This window comes from Spermophilus citellus (genome assembly GCF_964194105.1).
Source record: "Spermophilus citellus genome assembly, chromosome: 8".
In the NCBI taxonomy this organism is placed as follows: domain Eukaryota; kingdom Metazoa; phylum Chordata; class Mammalia; order Rodentia; family Sciuridae; genus Spermophilus; species Spermophilus citellus.
Window position 1 is genome coordinate 42,641,305 of NC_138189.1, and position 18,529 is coordinate 42,659,833.

An 18,529-nucleotide genomic window follows, 5' to 3' on the forward strand; every position below is an offset into this window, starting at 1 on the left:
AGTTAAGTCTAGGTTATTGATTGTGGTATTGAGTTCTATAGTTTCTTTATTCAACTTTTGTTTGGAGGATCTGTCCAATGGTGAGAGAGGTGTGTTGAAGTCACCCATAATTATTGTGTTGTGGTCTATTTGATTCTTGAACTTGAGGAGAATTTGTTTTATGAATGTCGCAGCACAATTATTTGGTGCGTAAATATTGATAATTGTTATGTCTTGTTGGTGAATGGTTCCTTTTAACATTATATAATGACCTTCTTTATCCCTTTTGATTAACTTAGTCTTGAAGTCGATTTCATTCGATATGAGAATGGCCACCCCTGCTTGCTTACGAGGACCGTGTGCGTGGTATATTTTTTCCCATCCTTTCACCTTCAGCCTGTGTATGTCTTTTCCAATCAGATGTGTCTCCTGGAGGCAGCATATTGTTGGATTTGTTTTTTTAATCCATGATACCAGCCTATGTCGCTTTATTGGAGAGTTTAAACCATTAACATTCAGAGTTACTATTGATATATGGTTTTAACTTCCATCCATGTTTGATTGTTTATTCTTTTTTTAAAAAATTTAGTTTGTTTCTCCATGATTATCTTTCCCCTCGCCCTCTGTCTTTACTGAGGCACTTCCCACTGATGGTTTTGGTTATTGTTTTTCATTTCTTCCTCGTGTAGTGTTTTGCTCAAAATGCTTTGCAATGCTGGTTTTCTGGCTGCAAATTCTTTTAACTTTTGTTTATCATGAAAGATTTTTATTTCGTTGTCATACCTGAAGCTTAATTTTGCTGGATACAGAATTCTTGGTTGGCATCCATTGTCTTTCAATGTTTGAAATACATTGTTCCATGACCTTCTTGCTTTCAGTGTCTGTGATGAAAAATCCGTTGTTAACCTTATTGGTTTACCCCTGAATGTAATCTGTCTCCTTTCTCTTGTAGCTTTTAATATTTTCTCTTTGTTCTGTATATTGGATATCTTCATAACAATGTGTCTTGGCGTTGGTCTACTGTGATTTTGTGTGCTCGGTGTCCTGTATGCATCTTCAATTTGTATATCTGTTTCCTTTTTTATTTCTGGAAAGTTTTCTGTAATTATTTCATTTAGCAGGTTACTCATTCCCTTGGTTTGAGTCTCTGTACCTTCTTCTATCCCGATGACTCGTAAGTTTGGTTTTTTTATGTTATCCCATAACTCTTGGATGTTTTTCTCATGATTTTTTACCAGCCTTTCTGAGTTGGCTAGACTCTTTTCAAGATGATATATTTTGTCTTCATTATCTGACGTTCTGGCTTCTACTTGCTCCACTCTGTTAGTGATACTCTCAATTGAGTTTTTAATTTGGTTTATCGTTTCCTTCATTTCTAGAATTATTGTTTGATTATTTTTTATAATCTCTATCTCCTGATAAAGATGCTTAACTACTTCTTTTATCTGTTTATGTAATTCATTCTCAATGTGTTCTTTCGCTGCTTGAATTTGCTGTCTCGTATCCTCTTTAAGGTTCCATTCCATCTGTCTAAGGTGTTCCTTGAGTTCTTTATATGACCATTTTTCTGATGACTCTAGGTCCTCCTGAATATTTAGGCTGTCCTGCATTGTTTATACTCCTTTTCTTCCTTGTTTTTTGAAGCTGCTCATGTTACTTCTTGTTCTGTTTGACTGCTGAGTTACTGTTTACTCCTATAAATTAATTTGATGCTTGGGAGGAAAGGTATTAGAAGGGAAGGGAAGAAGTCACTAAAGAGAATGAGAGTAGGCAGGTAGACTTCAAGGAAAGGGGGATAAGAAAAATGAAAAGACTAAAGAAGAAAAAAATAGGAACTAAAAAAAAAATTTAAAGAAAATAATAATTAAAAAAATTAAAATTAAAATTAGAAGAAAAAAATTAAAAAAAATATTTTGTAAAAAAAAATTAATAAAACAACAAGAAAGAAAAATGAAAATGAAAGAAAAACCCAAATCAAAAAAAAGAGAAAAGAAAAAAAGAAAAAGAAAAAAAAAACCTAATAAATGGAGTCTTAGAGTTTGATTAACTTCTCTTCCAGTAGGTGGCGCTGTGCCCACCAGGTCAAGTTTCTCCTGTCAATACGCGGGAACCAATCACTGTGCAGCAGCTCCTCCCAGCCTGAGCGAGTCTCCAATCCTGATTTTCTAGGGCCTCCTCTTGTGTCTAGTCACTTCCCACTTTTCCTCTAGCCAGGCCTCTCTCACCACAATACTGGCTACAGGTCTGGTCTGCTGCTCCCGGGAGCCCTGTTTTCATGAACGACTGGGCACACTCTTCCAGTTTGCCATTCCCTCAGACCCTAAGTTTGTAGAGCTTGGGGCTGGGAATCCTCAGCGGATTTTACTTGCCCTCCGGTAGCCACTCCCCCGTAGCTGGTGCAAGAGACCTCAGCAGTCAGCCCTGGTGGGAGCGGTAGTCCCACGCTGCGGGTCCCGCACCACCTCTGATTCCCTTGGGCTGGCTGTAGCACTCACGGGAGAGCTGGGAGGGGCCCTTAAGGTTTCCCCGATGTGTGGAGAGGGAAGGCTAGGGGATCACACACCTGTACCTGCAGGTTTCAATGAAGTTATCTCCTCCGCAGCAGTCTGATGACGTCAGTTCTCTGCCATAGTGGTGTCTCTTGCACATGGCGACAGTTCGTTTCCCTTTGCCGGGCGACCAATGCAACGGGTGGGTCCTTACTGTCTCACCCAAGCCCCGTTTCAAACCTGTGGCCACTACTTATGAAGGCTCGGTAGGCATTTACCTCCGTAGGATTAGAAGGGCTGACCAGTTGTTTCAGCCGGATGGATTAATGCTGAGTCATAGCTGTTTGTCAAAATTTCCGCCAACTATCACAAACTTTATATACACCACATGTCTTCTAAAACAGCGGCAGGACTGATTTTTTTCCACGTCTAGAGCAGCATCCTGCTTCTTTAAAACACTGTGCGGCGCTCAGGCTCCGAAGCCCATTCACATGGTCCACTCCCCGCCCTCCCTTCAGTGCTTCTTAACAGCAGCACTTAGTAGCAGTTTCAACTTTCGTTTCAAACTAGTAAATTAATGCTGGTTATGCTTCCTTTCCAGGATCCCTATGGTGTAGCAGTGGGTGGAACAGTGGGACACTGCTTATGCACTGGATTGGCAGTAATTGGAGGAAGAATGATAGCACAAAAAATCTCTGTCAGAACTGGTAAGTCAATTGTTTTTCTTTTTTCTCATTCTGAGAGGTTAGAAATAGGGTGTGTGTGTTAGTTCTGTATTTAAGTTCTTTCTTCTAAAATACACCTGGTCTTTGTAATTATCTTCTTTGAAGTCCTAGGTATCACCCAACTGCTTTCCCCATGGGTAGAAGTCAGTTAAATAAAAAGTGCATCTAAAAACACCAGTGATATCATAGTAATTATCATATGGGAATATGGGAAATTTTGGATCTTAAAAACATATTAAGACTGAGAATCAGGTATGAACCAGGTGTACTGATTCTGCTGAACATTTCCTATGCAGCTATAAATAATCTGGAGGCCTACCAATGAAATAGCTACCCTTTTTTAGCCAGAGGTTGTTGAACATTCTTCTTTATGATTGGGTTTTGGGATGTATAGTTGTAATGTTGTTTATCAGCACTATCTCAATTTAATGCTATGATTTCCCAAGATAGTGTCAGAAAAGAAACTGATTAGGAATGTTAAGTGTTGTTCTTTGCTGTATAAATGGAGTGAATTTGTATTCAAGGTTAGTTTACTAGACTAGAAATAAACAGGTAAATTCATTGTCTCCCTCAAAATTTTGTTTGTAGAATATCAGGGTACAGGAGAAATTTTGCTTCATTTAATTTTTTTTCTTCTCTTCCAGTGACGATCATAGGAGGTGTCGTGTTTTTGGCATTTGCATTTTCTGCACTATTTATAAGTCCTGATTCTGGTTTTTAACACACTATTTGTTCATCTGTATTTAGTATAAGATAGGTAACTACTGTCATTCTGTACATAGTGTACATTACAACTAAAAGCAATGGAAAATACTGTATTTTGTAGCATTGATTTTTGAGTTTGACCAATTTAATGAAAGTATTATGTCCAAAAAAGATAATCACTGATTTTATTTGTAAAATGGATTTTTAAAAGAAACCCGACTTCTCAGTGTGGGCTTTTTGCAACATAATTGTCAATATAGTCCCCATTTCTGTTTGGTATGTGTAGAACCATTGTGCAGTGGGGTCTACCATTTGATTTTCTTTCAACATGACCCCTTTATAAGGAATATATTCTCCTTGGTCACTGAGGCATTTCAGATGTTTACCTTAAAAATTTCCTTGTGGAAAGAAAGAATGAATTTCTTTTTAAAAAATATTTCCCTAAGCCACTAAGTAGTAGTTTAATCATGTCTTCAAAATTAGATTGTTTTTAAAAAGAGACAACAAATAAGGTAATAATTACTATATCAATAACATGATGCAATTAGAATTGTTTTCTAAGTCCATTCTTTTTTTTAATTGGGTAGGACACCCAATATGAAAATAGTCAATATTTGACAATGTGGAATTACCAAATTAAAAAAGGATACTATGAATGTATTCATATTTTTTCTATATTGAATAAACAATGTAACATAGATACAATGTAAATAAAAGTTGTATGACCAGTGCTTGTTTCTCCTTGTGTGTTATACAAGTCATTAACTTTTCTAACTTACCAAAGTAGTATTGCTATTATCTAGGCTATTTCTAAAGTAGATATAAAAACAAACACTGATGTGTAGCTAAACAGAAGCTAGATATTATTCTGAAGCACTGTCTCACTTGGCCTTCACGATTCTATTAGGTAGTAGGCATCAATACAAGGTTTTTTAAAAAGGGCAACTTACCCAAGGTGACACTGTAGAGCAGGGAGGCAAACCAGGCAGTTTAATGTCAGAGCCTGCAATTATTCCTTATGCTAAGGACGCCTCATTTTATCATAGCAGCTTCAGTAATCAGTCATTTAAAGTCTACTCGAACTTTACCACTCCACTCAGTCAGTACAACAGCTGTTCTCCCAGCCTGTGTGAGGTCCACAATGTAATCTGTAACTTGACAAGACTGTGAAAGGACCCAGCTAATCTCAGTAGCTGTGGAAAGGGCAGCTGACCTCTAAAGAAACCTACAAGTGGTCCTCAGCTACAAAGTAGCTTTCAGCTGTTAGGGAGCAGCATAATACTATCAAAGAAAAACATCATTTTTGGAAACTTCTAAGGAGTTCTCTAACTCCATAAAAAATGTATATTATAGGATAGAAAAAAACAATATCCATGAATTAAGACAAAACACTTCAAAGTAACAGAGACTCCTAATTAACTGCCTTAACTTATAAACAAAGACAGTGAGGAACTATTACACTAATATTTATTTTCTAAGAACAGAAAGGAGATTTTCTGGTAGAAAGTAGCTGGTACCATCACAGACTGATGAAGATTAGGTGGCCTGGTACCACACAGACTGATGAAGATTAGGTAGCCTGGCCCCAGTAACTAGCTTGCTATGTGAATAACAGCATAGGCTTTTGTTGTTGTTTTGTTTATTGTAACAGGACAGAATTAACTACTTAGAGATTCTGGTAATTCAGACCTAAGCTACAAGGTAAAAAATGCTAATACAGTTAGCATCTGTTGAAGAAAAGAAAGGAAAATGTCATTGATGGTGATTTTAAAATATTTAATAGTCTTTAAACTCCAAAATGTGATTCTTACAAGTTACGTGCCACATAAAGCAGATGTTACTTTTGGAGAAATGCAGGTGATACTGAAAAACATAGCACTGAGGTATTTTTTATTTTTAAAATTGAAGAAGGAAACAAAGTCTGGATCTAATTATTTTTACATTTACAAAAAAAAAAAAAAAATCCACAATACTACTGCTTGGTTCTCTTGCTATGATTTTAGGTTCTGAATATACAAGAATCTATGGGAAAGAACATTATAAGAGTATATGTAGATTTGAAAAGCTATGCACATCATAACTTGGAAAAATGATCACAGAGCAAGAAGTCTGAGTGGATGTAGGCTAGTCACACATTTTGACTTTCTTTTCAATGGTCAGCTTTGAAAAGTGAGTGTAGCCAATTGTAACATAAAATTAAGATGGCAATATTAAGTTGGTAACAAAATGATCCACATATTTTATACAATATTTCCAAACATAGCTCATAGAAATCAAAGACTCTAATATAGCACCATTGAAACCATTCATTATCCCTCATGCTTCTATGCAATTTAGGACTTTGGCAGGAGACAATACCTGAAAAATGCCAAGTCTCATTTTTGAAAATTAATTTGGATTTCATTTAAATGTTTGCTTTAGGGGAAGAAAAGGTATTCAGTAGCCATTTAATAACAGCTCTACCTTTTTGGAAATAAGAATGACAGGCTATGTCTACATTTTTATTTTAAAACCAAGAACCAAGCAGTACAGACAGCAATGTCAAGAATAAAGAATAGCACACTAAGAACCACACAGAACATTAGAAAAGAATTTGGTGTGTGTTTTTACAACTACCAACTTGATGTTAAACAAACAATTAAAAATTTACAAAGATAAAACTTTTTTTTTTTTGCACTAACTGGTTTCAATACAGCACTGATTTAACTCATCTTTGGGTTTTGATTTTCACACAGAGTGAATATGAAAGTGCCATACTGAGGCCCTTCCCTAACTTAAACCATAGTAAAATAGATTTCAAAATAATTCTAGAATGGTTTAAATTACAGCCGTTCTATTCTGGCTGACATTTTTTTTTTTTTTAATTTTTCCTGGACAACTTTTTTGCTTGAAGATGATTGTCTAGGTACACATCAATTTGAAGATAACGGCTTTCCCCACATTCTAGCTTCTTAGTACTGGCACAACCATTGCCAGCAGTGAATCTGCACCAGTACAAGCCATCTCTCTCTCTCTCTCTCTCTCTCTCACACCACACACACACACACACACACTTGAATGTTATTTCTTAAAGCGATGTCACAGTTTGTTTGCTCAGAGATTTAAAAGCATGCATTTGAAAACATAGCATATCTTTGATTTAAACCAACATTTGGTTGACATGTTTTAATTAACATTCTCTAAGGGATCCCTGTGTGTGCTATTCCTAGCCTATGGGACTCCAAAGTTACTCTGGGAGCTCTAATGTGGAGGATTATGTACCAATACATGTAAGCAAGAAGAATCCTCAAATAGCTAGGCTTCAGAATGTTCAAACACTGCTTTATTGGACAATGCTGTGTATGGAGGTTTGGTTTGTTTTTAAAACATCAAGCAACACTACACTATATAAAGACAGCAAACTTTTGTAGTACAAGTTTTCAGTGTGTATACATTATTCCATTTATATTTAAGGACTTTAATGTGGATATGATAATGACAGCCATTAGAAGATGCTGTTTTACTAACATGACTTGAAATGGACAAAATAGAGGCAATGCATGCCACTGGTTCTGTCATACTGGCCTTTGGCTGTATTTGGGGACGTAATCATACAAAAAGTGCCTGTAAAATAGAGAAGGCAGCAAGTGACACTAGAAAAAGATCCAAGTTATGTAAAGCAGAGTTTAAAGGAGTTACCTTTTAATTTTTTTTCTTCAATTATTTGAGAGCAGGAGGGAAGTGTAGAGGCATCTGAATTTGGGCCCTCCACTACCATCCTGCAGTGAAACAGATTTGGATTGTTCATGGAGTCATCAAGAGAGCTAGCAACAGCCCCAAATAAGAGCCAGTTCTCCAAGTACAAGATGATGCAAAACAACCAACCACAAATTAGATACATGACACTTAAATCACGGATGAGAAAACAGAATGCAAAGATACCTAAAAATATAAATAAATATATTTAGCTGATTTTTTACTCAAGAAACCCAGAGAACTGCTTTCAAAGCAATTGCTTCTTTCAACCACTTTCTAAATACTTACTATTTTGATTGTCATTTAATGCAGCACCTCAGTGTTTGCTGGTGGTGGAGATGGAATTTTACTTAATAGTCTCGTTAGAAACTATATCCTATTACGCTAAAGATCATTCCCTAGGAATAACCCAGGCATTGTACAAAATATCAAAACCTGCAAAGTATTATTTAAGAAAAACAAGGAATGTAGTGTTATGACAGTGTGGGGGGGAAAAAAAACTATGCAAAACAGTCACATGGAAAGAAAGTATTTTAATTTTTAAATATCCAAGTTTGCTTAATTTCTGGTGAGCTGTTCAACACTGTTTTAAATATCCTGAATTAATAACTATACCAACAAAATTTATCCCCAGTGCTTCCACAGGAGACATTAAAATAAGACCAAATTATACTTTTCTTTTTCTTCAACCAAAGTAGTCTTTTTCTCAGTTCTTTTTGTGCAAAAATATTACAAGAGAATTCAAATGGAAACGCTGAAATGACATGCCAACATTTCAGGGCACATTTAAAACACTCAGAATAATTCTTGAAATTACTGTATTCTAAAATATCACTACCAATCACTTTTAGATTAGTTCAGTACATCTACTCACATGGATGCAATTTTCCTAGACCTCTGAAAATAAACAGGCTCATTGGTCTCTTTTGGTGTCCACACAATAGGCAAGATAGATTTACAATAGTGTTTAAATGGAACTAGGCATCTACAGTCTCTTAATTCCACCACATTCAAAACAAAAGTCAAGAGTTCATTTGGCTATCTTGAGATCACTCCCATAAACCTACTACGGTTCACTGGATCTAAACATTTCTCAGAAATGTGTCATTTTATTATTTCACCTAAGTGATGATTTGGGGATCCTTTAGAAATGGTTAATGCCTAAGATAAACTTTATCAAAATGAATAATTGCAATAAAGTGCTTGTTACATTTCAAAATGATGCTTTTAGACTGCAGTATGTTAAGTGTGTGCTATTCCTCCTATAAAGGATCCCCAGGCATGAGAGTCTGGTCTTCTCACCTGTCTCAAAAAGCAGCAGCACTATCTTTTGGTAGGCTGACAATAGGCACATTACCCATGCGGACGAGGCTATACTAGGGCTATGGCAAAAAGGGGAGGAAATTAGAAAAGTGGGAAGCATGTGGAGGGTTTCTACTATACTCATAGTTATATACAAATATATTAAATATGCTATAAAAATAGTCGACTCTTTTCCTTTGCAATGACTTCAGAAGCTCCTTTTAAAAGAATGCTCACCCAATTCAGACAAACTTAAAAAGATCTCTCTCTCCAAATCACTATTAAAATGGCAAGTGCCTTTGTGCTGTGTTTTCTCCACCACTGAAAAGTTCCAATCAGCCTTCTCCTGGCTAGATGCACTCAGCAATATCAATATCCAGTGTTTATACTTTCCAATGTGGACTCCTGTGGGACTAAGAACAGGGCCACAGATATAGGAAAGGTTGTAGACTTGAATGAGCTTTACACAAATGTTCAAACAAATCTTCAATCACCAAAGAAATAAAAAAGGAAGAAAAACTAAAGTTAAATGCTATCTGTAGTCCACTTAAAAGTTTGCCTCAATGTAGTGGAAACATTTTCAAACATAAAGAATAATGTCCAGTTGAAAAGAATTTCTACCTTTTTAGGCTATTTTCAGGGTCCTTTTCTAAGGCTTCTTGAATAAGGGTTCATAGCTCCCTTCAACACAATGCCCTTTACAGAGCCGGACTGCTTCAGTGCTCCTAACTTCAAGAGACTGCTTTAAGGCAACAACCAACAACTACAGCACATCTGAAGAATTCAAACACACACACTATTCTGCACTAAATATTCTCAAACAAACTAGTCAAGATCACTGGCATCCTTTTATTACTAGTACATTCCTAAGCCACATCTAAGTGACAAAGCAGAGCACATCACTCTAAAATTACCCCCTGAATTTAGGATGTAGTTCGGAAAACTGAACTGTAGTATTTACTTTCACACTACACCGCCCCTTCCACCCCATTCACCACATTTACTTTTCTGCCCATATTTTACTCAAAACAAAAACAAGTACTTTTCAAGTGTCTAGGTTCTGGTGTGACATCACTCTCAGCAGCAACTTTATTAATCCCTGTGGTTCTTATTTGTATTTGCGAGGCAATACTGGCTCACACTGTGCCCCAACAGTCCACAGAAAGATAACTGCAGGGGGGCTGGCATCTTTCCTTTATCTCCACAGTTTCTTATCTAAAAAGTGCCACCCAGAATAAAATGTTTTTAAGAGAAACTGAATCCCTGTGAGAGTAAAGCAGAGGGAAGCTGAAAAGGGTTCCATTTGGTATCTTTTCATGATTTAGGTTTGGGATTTGAATTAACAACTTTGGCTATGAAAATGGAATACAGAACAGACAACTGCTGAATCTCCCTCTCAATGCTTAAGTCTCACAGGGAAGGAAGGGGACAGGGACTAGCCTTGCAACTCAAATTTAGGAGAAGCACAAGGAAACCAAAGTAAAGAAGGGGCAGCTTGTGCTGACCAGTTTTTCCAACATAATACTCCATACTGACAGCAAAGGAAAAGCATGGCTGCTTCTTTAAATTTAGCAACTGTAAATTTCAAGCAGGAAAAAGATGAATCATGAAGAACGACAGGAATTGTGACATAATTTTTTTTTTCTTCCCCAAATATTCAGTTAAGATGGAAAATAATTAAAGGAGTTAAGAGTTGAAGAATGTGAGTTAAACAAACAATCTGCAGATTTACTTTGTGGCCTGTTTTGCTTCTGTTGAGTACATGGTATTCACAGTTCATAATCTTTCTTTTAAGTATGGTACTTAGAGGGCAAGCCTTAACATAATAGTTCATATCTTTTGTTAGCTAAGTCCTTATCACTAGGTATTGCCAATAAATAAATGAGGCACAACTCAAGATTTATACGGAATGGCATAAGGTCAAGAAAGGCAATTTGGAAGGGGAGAAAAGCAATGCTATTGCCATATTTTACAACACTGATTTTGCCATGTGCATGTATGCTCAGGTACACACATTCTGACAACCATTCTTGACATTCATGGGAATGTCAGGAATCTCTTCTGGATGATCATTTAGCTAGAACTCCATGATATGTTAATTACTAACTGGTATCTAGTCACACTTCTTTTGTAGAAGGGTAAGTACCATTTTCTTTGGTTGTTTTCTTTTACAGTATTAATTTTCTAATTTAATTATAGACAGTTATGGTTTTGTTTTTGTTACAGAAAAACAATATGTCCCTCAAGGATAATAGCAAAGCTAAGGACAGAGAACTGACTTGGCATTCCCCTGAGCCTTCTATCTAGTACTTCTGCAGTAGGTGATTTTCACTGCACAAAACCATTTCTGTTTAACAACTTCAGTTCTGTTACATTTTCTTTTAAGGTCAATTTTGATTTATTACATTTGTCCTCCCCTTTTTTAGTAATAATTTTTTATATTATAATAAGAAATTTCCACTAATCTTTTGTTCTATAGTTGTAAATTTCAGTATTAGTACCATAAAATCTAAAAAATTACTATTTTTAATATATGTAACTTGTGTTGAAATTTATTACCTTTAGAACATGATATTGCCAGATGAAATCTTAGTTCATGTTTACAAAGCATGTGAGTTACAATATCCCAATATAGTGAAGGCAAAGCCAATACTTGCCCTTTTTGGGTAAAAATATCAATATTATATTGAGCCAATATTTACAGGTAATTCTTAAATGACTGTTTAGGGTTTTTTGTTTTGTTGGTTTTTTTTGGGGGGGTCTTTCTTTTGGAGGAGGGGTACCTGGGTTTTAACTCAGGGGTGCTCAACCACTGAGCCACATCTCCAGCCTTATTACATATTTTATTTAGAGACAGGGTCTCACTCAATTACTTAGCGCCTTGCCATTACTGAGGCCGGCTTTGAACTCGCAATCCTCCTGTCTCAGCCTCCCTAGCTGCTGGGATTACAGGCATGCACCACCACGCCCAGCGACTATTTAATCTAGGAAACAAATTTGGGAACCTTTAAAGTGTGTAGTGTTAGGTTGTCATCTTTTTTATTTCTAAATTATTTGTACCCCAGTCCAAGAGACTCACAGCAGTCTTCATAGGAACTTAGAGGAATAATGAATGACACTGACACCCACATGCTGTTAAAAATGTACTAAGGTTTCAAAAACTGCTACTGAAACCAGACAAGTTCAAGATGGTGAGTTATCACCTGAATTAAAATCAAGGCACTATGGGTTCCCCCCCCCTCAAATAACCCTGAATCATTTCTGACTAAAAGAAGCATTGAAATTGTGAAGGATAATAAAAAGATTCCAACAAATCCTAAAAGTTAAAAATCCCACCATTGGGAATGTTAAAAAGTGCCTATGTTTGTGTGCAAATTTTATTCCTATAACTGAAACATTCTTAAAATTACTTTCAGGCTTGTTGAAAACCATTTACATAAATATTTGCAACAATGAAATATATCAAAATATGTGATCAAACTCCCAACCATCTAAAATAAAGCAGTGCAAATCCTATTTTCAAACAAAAATAATGAAATGAGGGATATTTCTGAATAACTTGAAAGTCTTGTTGTATCAATAATTTAACCTGAAAAAAAATCCATTCCCAGCAGCACATCATACCTCACTGAACAAACTGTGACATCACAGCCAAAGTATGAACAAAAAGACTTGTGCCCTGGAAAAGTGAATAGAACACTATTATGTTGTAAACAAAAGGAAAAACAGAGACTGATGTATCAGTTTGTACATGGTGTCGGAATCTAATGAAATGTACTCATATGGAAGAGAGAATGCTTTCATGCAGCTTATACAATGTTTTGCTTTCTCTCCTTCATCCAGACATAAACATATTTTTACAGTATCTGTACACAAAAAATTTAAATCCACACAACATTCTGAAATTACTGTTCCATCATTATCTGAAAAGGGAGAGGGGGGGCTATTGACTACTAGATTATCTTCATGGCATCATTGTAAGCAAACCCCTGACATGGCAGTGGTGTGTCCTCTATAACACTTGATAACAGGCACAGACCACTAGAAGTGATTAACATTGTTAGTGCCTTTCTGATTCACTGGAGGTCATTTCATAGCTGAGCTTCTTAACATTTGGCAATATACTCTTTTTCCATCAAAAAATATCTGGGCAACTGAAACACTGTCAGAATTGGCTATGTCCCTATGATCATCTTCTGCTGGCTGGTATTTAATGTACATCTATAGCACTAGGCACATTTTCCCTACCAACTAATTCCAGGAACTAGAACACTCAATACTGTATCTCATGAAACTGCTGGAACTTTTCCTCCTAACCTCAGGTCATCTGAGCAACATTTATGGACCACCACCTTCCTCCTTTGGCGCTGGAGGAAGTACTTGTGCTACTGTGATTGAACCTTAGAAGGATCAGTCAAACTGTCAGTCCTGTGCCGACTAAGTTGCTGCTGTTGCTGAGACTGGTGTTGCTGGTGATGTGACTGAGAGAAGGTGCTCTGTTGTAGTGGAAACGCAGCAGAGAGGATGAGCTGAGCTGAAGGATTCCCATGGAGCAACCTAGAAGTCTAAAAAAGAAAAATCAATGTATTACCCAACATTATTTTACCCTCTCCATTATACTGTGCACATAAGATTTGCTAAAGTTGTGCACTATCCAAGGGACATTTTTGCTCTCTAAGATTAAAATCATATTTTTGCATGCTTAAGAAGCTTTTCCTTTCTGAAAATATAACAAAAATTTCACTTTTCGAGGGAATCTGCCCTGGAGATTTCATGGTATAGAAAGCAACTAATGTCTTGAGAGAAACCACACATTCTTAGGTGTTACAACAAAAACAACCCAAACCAAAAAAGGCCCAGGATCTGTAGTCAGAAGCCCCGCATTTGGGTTTTGCTCTGCCATTTACAAGTTACCTGACTTGATGCAAGTCTCAATTCTATGCCCCTCAATTTCTTTTACCAAGTTTTTACTTCTGGTATATTATTTATAAATGTAACTCCAGGATATATATGAAACTAGCTAAAAGAAGATTTTAAAGTCCTTCCCAAAGACAATACATTTGTTGCAAGATTCTTAATTTTAAAATGGAGTTGTTGTGGGTGATGTTTGTGAGTGTGTATGAAGGGGAGAGACACACACATACACACACACACACACACTCTCCCCCCCCCCCCCCTTAAACCTGAAAGACCGTTAAGCTTTTGGTAAGTACTTTTAGAGTTTTTTTTTCTCTGTTATTAGCAAAACTCTGTGTGAGATGAATTCAGGATATGTAGGAGCCTTACAGGATTACAACTTAAGTACATTTTGGGACAGAGAAACAATTTTAAAAAGCAAACTGTACATTTATTATACACAAGTAAGTATATTTATGAAGGGCATCACTCATCTTTTTTTATGGATATCTTTAGGTGCCTTTTTTGAGAGAATCAAGAAAGAGAAGGTTAATTCTTTTAGAGGTCTTTCTTCCTTGATAGACTGAGATCTTAAGGCAAATCCTCTTTTTTTATATAAGTTTCTGCTTAATTATCATTGGATATATTTTCCTTAGATAATAGTTTAGGACTTGTTTTAAATTCTTATTACTTTATATTAATAGCAAAGCCATTTATTAATGGCTACAGTACAGACTTAAGGTCTAAGAGACTGTATGACTACCAGATGTATTTTGGCAACTAATCTGTTTTTGTCTTCCACATCATCAAAACAAGGATTATATCTGGACTAGGATACAAACAGTGATAAATTAAGGCTGTATTTACTTTTTAATATATAGTATACTTTTGAATATTCTAGTTGTATAACTGTGAATTTGATGACAAGTGCCTGTTCCAGATGAAGTGGTCTCCAGTACAAATCAAGGCTAATCTACATACAAACGTGCTCAAGGTAAAAGGGAAGGGAAAGAGCTGGACTTCCAAGTGAGGGTACTGAGATCCAGAGACTGTTTATTTCTTTGCTGACAACCCTGCCATAGGTAACTTATGCTGTAACCTTTGGATAAGGAGATCCTATATAATTTACCCACATATCTGTTCTTTGGTTAATCTGAGTGTTTATTACATTTGTCAACATAGTGGTTATACATGACAGCTAGCTAGGTGCATTATACTACAATCAGCTTTTATACTTTTTAAATATCTGTGAACTATTATCACATCCAGGCAATAAGTGAGGCTTGGTCAGTTTAACTTGCCAAAGGTCACACAATATGTGGTATAGCAGTGACACAATCTCAGGACAGTCTGATTTTAGAATCCAAGTTGTACTATAACACATACTGTGTACTGCCACTATTTCTCCTCTGACATTATTTATAACAAAAAAATCCAATAAACTTTATTCCAACAAAATAATTTAAGATAATATGTAGGCTGATACAGAAATCCCTTTTATACCCCTGCTTATTCAGGACAGAATTTGTTGGGTATTAAGAAAGGAAACAGAGAAAGGAGTCTTTGCTTGACTTCCAGAAACTGTAGTTCCAGAGAGGAAAATAGGCTATACAAAAGTACCCTCATATAGGCCACAAATTACTTATTCTACCCAGCAGCTCAGATCACTTGGTATACCAATGGCAGGGCTAAAAGTCTTTCAATGAAGAGAAGGAAAATAATGGCTACCCAGGACAAGCTTTCTATCTTCGTAGAGATTTAAATTGTACATAAGCTTTTATGAGTTTTTGAGATAATTTACAAACCTTTCATTTAGCACCTAATTCTATTATAAATAGGTTTAAGGTGGCTTCTTGTAGGAAGAGTTACCTGTAAAAACTGCTGTGGTGTTTGAGTCAGTTGAGCCTGAGATGGTTGCTGAACTGGAGGAAGCTGCTGTTCCTGGGAACTCTGCTGCTGCTGCTGTTGTTGCTGCTGCTGCTGCTGCTGCTGCTGCTGCTGCTGCTGCTGTTGCTGCTGCGTTACTGACAGTGTCTGTGCCTGCTGCTGTTGTGCAGCAAAAGTAGGATAGGCAGTCACCACCTGACCCATGAGCATAGTACTAGGTACCATGACTGCCCCACAAGCTACAGGAGCAGTCACTAATTTGGTCACAAGTTGCTGACCTTGAGAAAATCTGTAGAGGAAAGAAAGAAGTAAAGTCAAAAGTACAAAGTATACATCACAAAAAGGCAATGAGATGAACCCTTATCTAAGATAATAATACTGCCAATTTATTTTTATAAAAGCTATATGCTCCTATTTTGCTTTTGTTTTTAAAAATTCTCTTTGGGATTTCAGCAAGACATAAATGTATGTGGCAAAATCAACATATGACAACAAAAACAAATATAATAAAAAAACAACTTTCTAAAATATCCATATTCAAAAGAATGAAGTGAATTAGTTCTTGATTAATTAGTTCTTTTGATTTACGTCATATGCAAAAATCAATTCAAAAGGAAGCAAACACCCAAACATAAAAGTTAAAACTATAAAACTCTTAGAAGCAAATGGGAAAAGTTTTGTGACATTGTAATTGGCAATGATTCCTTGGATAACACCAAAAGCACAGGTGACAAAAACGATAAATAGACTGCCCAGGCATGATGGTACACACCTATAACCAGCTGTTTGGCAGGCTGAGGCAGGAGGATCTCAAATTCAAGGCCAGCCTGGGCAATTTAGTGAGACCCTGACTCAAAATAAAAAGGGCTAGAGATGTAGTTCAGTAGTAGAGTGATTGCCTAGCAAGTACAAGGTCTCAGTTCAACCTTCAGTATCTCTCTATCTCTGTCTGTCTCTCTCCCTCTCTCTCTCTCTCTCTCTCTCGCTCTCTCTCTCACACACACACAGATAAACTGGACTACACAAAATTAAAAATTTTATGCATCCAAGGGCAAAACTGACAGCATGAAGCAATTCAATAATGAGAAGAAATGCTTGCAAATCGTGTATCTGATTTATCTGGTTATTATAATAACCAGAACATATGAAGAGCGATAACAACTAAACAACAATCAACCCATTTAAAAAATGGACACAGGTCTAACTTGAATAGGTATTTCTCCAAAAAAGATATATAAACGGCCAATAAACACATGAAAAGTTGTTCAATACCATTAAGGAAATGCAAATCAAAACAAGAAGCAGCAGCCACCTTACACCCATCAGGATAGCTATTACAGAAAAATCCAACAAAAATAACCACTGTTGGCAAAGATGTAGAGAAACTGGAACCTCTGTGTACTGCTGGTAGTATTGTAAAATGATACAGTCACTATGAAAGACCATATGGCAATTCCTACAAAAATTAAATAGAATTACCATATGAAGCAATTCTACTCCTGGGCATATAATCCAAAAGAAATAAAAGGAGGGACTCAGAAACTCTTATACCCATGTTCATAGCAGCAGTGAGTAATCATACCTAACAAAAGGTGGAAGCCACTCAAGTGTCCACTGGCAGGTGAAATCAATAAACAAAATACAGTATATAATACAATGGGATATTATTTCACCTTAGAAAGGAAGAAAATTCTTACACATGCTACAACATGGATGAACCCTGAGAACATTAGGCTAAGTGAAATAAGCCAATAACCAAAGGATAAATGCTGTATTTTGACTTACATGAAATACTCAAAGTAGTCAAATTCATATAGATAGAAAGTAGAATGGTGGTTGCCATAGATAAGAGGCAGGGTTGGGCAAGCTAGGAAGTTGTTTAATGGTTATGAAGAATGAAGACTCAGTTTGGAAAAATGAAAACAGTTCTGGAGACAGATGGTTGAGGGTAGAGTGACAACAACTGTGTGAATATACTCAATGGCCCAACCATATACTTTAAAATGGTTACTATGGTAAATTTTTTTTATGTATATTTTACCACAGTTAAAAAATTTTTAAACTGAAAAAAAATGAACTTTTTCTTTTCATAAAGTGGCTAGGTATTTAGGAGTCAGATAAAGTGGCACATAGTTCAGGAACAAACTTAAAGCTACCATATGGTAATTTTTAAAAACTTTATATTTATGTCAGAAATGTACATTTAAAGGTGGTAACTTAAAAAACATAAATCAAGGGCTGGGGTTGTGGCTCAGCGATAGAGCACTTGCCTGGCACGTGCGGGACCCTGGGTTCGATTCTCAGCACCACATATAAATAAAATAACTACAACTAAAAAATAAATATTTAAAAAAACATAAATCAAAACAAATGAATAAAGTACTTGTAATTTATAAATTTATCATATTATGGTGCCCACTGTGTTAGATTTTTTTGTTTTGGTAATAAAGATTGAACCCAGGTACACTTTACCACTGAGCTATATCTCCAGACCTTCTTTTGGGGGGAGGGGGGGCTACACTCGAGTTGTAATCCAGAGGCACTTAACCATTGAGCCACATTCTTAGCCCGGCCCCCTTTTTTAAATTTAGAGATAGGGTCTCACTGAGTTGCTTAGCACCTCACTGTTGTTGAGGGCAGCTTTGATCTCACAATATTCCTGCCTCAGCCTCCTGAGCTGCTGGGATTATAGGCATGGGCCACTGCACTCAGTGTCCCCAGCCCTTTTTAATTTTTATTTTGAGACACAGCTTTGTCAAGTTGCTTATTAGAGCCTCACTAACTTGCTGAAGCTGTCCTTGAACTTGCAAT

At 36.4% G+C, this 18,529-nt stretch overlaps 2 protein-coding genes across 13 annotated transcripts in view; one reads left to right on the plus strand and one right to left on the minus strand.

The window, feature by feature from the left end:
• The window catches only part of TMEM165 (transmembrane protein 165), a 30,138-nt gene extending 25,509 nt beyond the window's left edge, over nucleotides 1-4,629 (plus strand). Inside the window, exons 5-6 of the mRNA XM_081303888.1 lie at nucleotides 3,070-3,175; nucleotides 3,838-4,629. Of these exons, the coding sequence (XP_081160014.1) occupies nucleotides 3,070-3,175; nucleotides 3,838-3,914 (183 nt within the window). The 3' untranslated portion in view covers nucleotides 3,915-4,629. The remainder of the gene's footprint in view (nucleotides 1-3,069; nucleotides 3,176-3,837) is intronic.
• Nucleotides 4,630-8,151: 3,522 nt separating this feature from the next.
• Nucleotides 8,152-18,529, minus strand: part of CLOCK (clock circadian regulator) — a 112,994-nt gene continuing 102,616 nt past the window's right edge. For all 12 annotated transcript variants that reach the window (XM_081304620.1, XM_081304617.1, XM_081304611.1 and 9 more), the window contains 2 exons: nucleotides 15,701-16,007; nucleotides 8,152-13,500 (listed from right to left, as the gene is read on the minus strand). In XM_081304620.1, coding sequence (XP_081160746.1) covers nucleotides 13,321-13,500; nucleotides 15,701-16,007 — 487 coding nt within the window. In that variant the 3' untranslated portion in view covers nucleotides 8,152-13,320. The remainder of the gene's footprint in view (nucleotides 13,501-15,700; nucleotides 16,008-18,529) is intronic.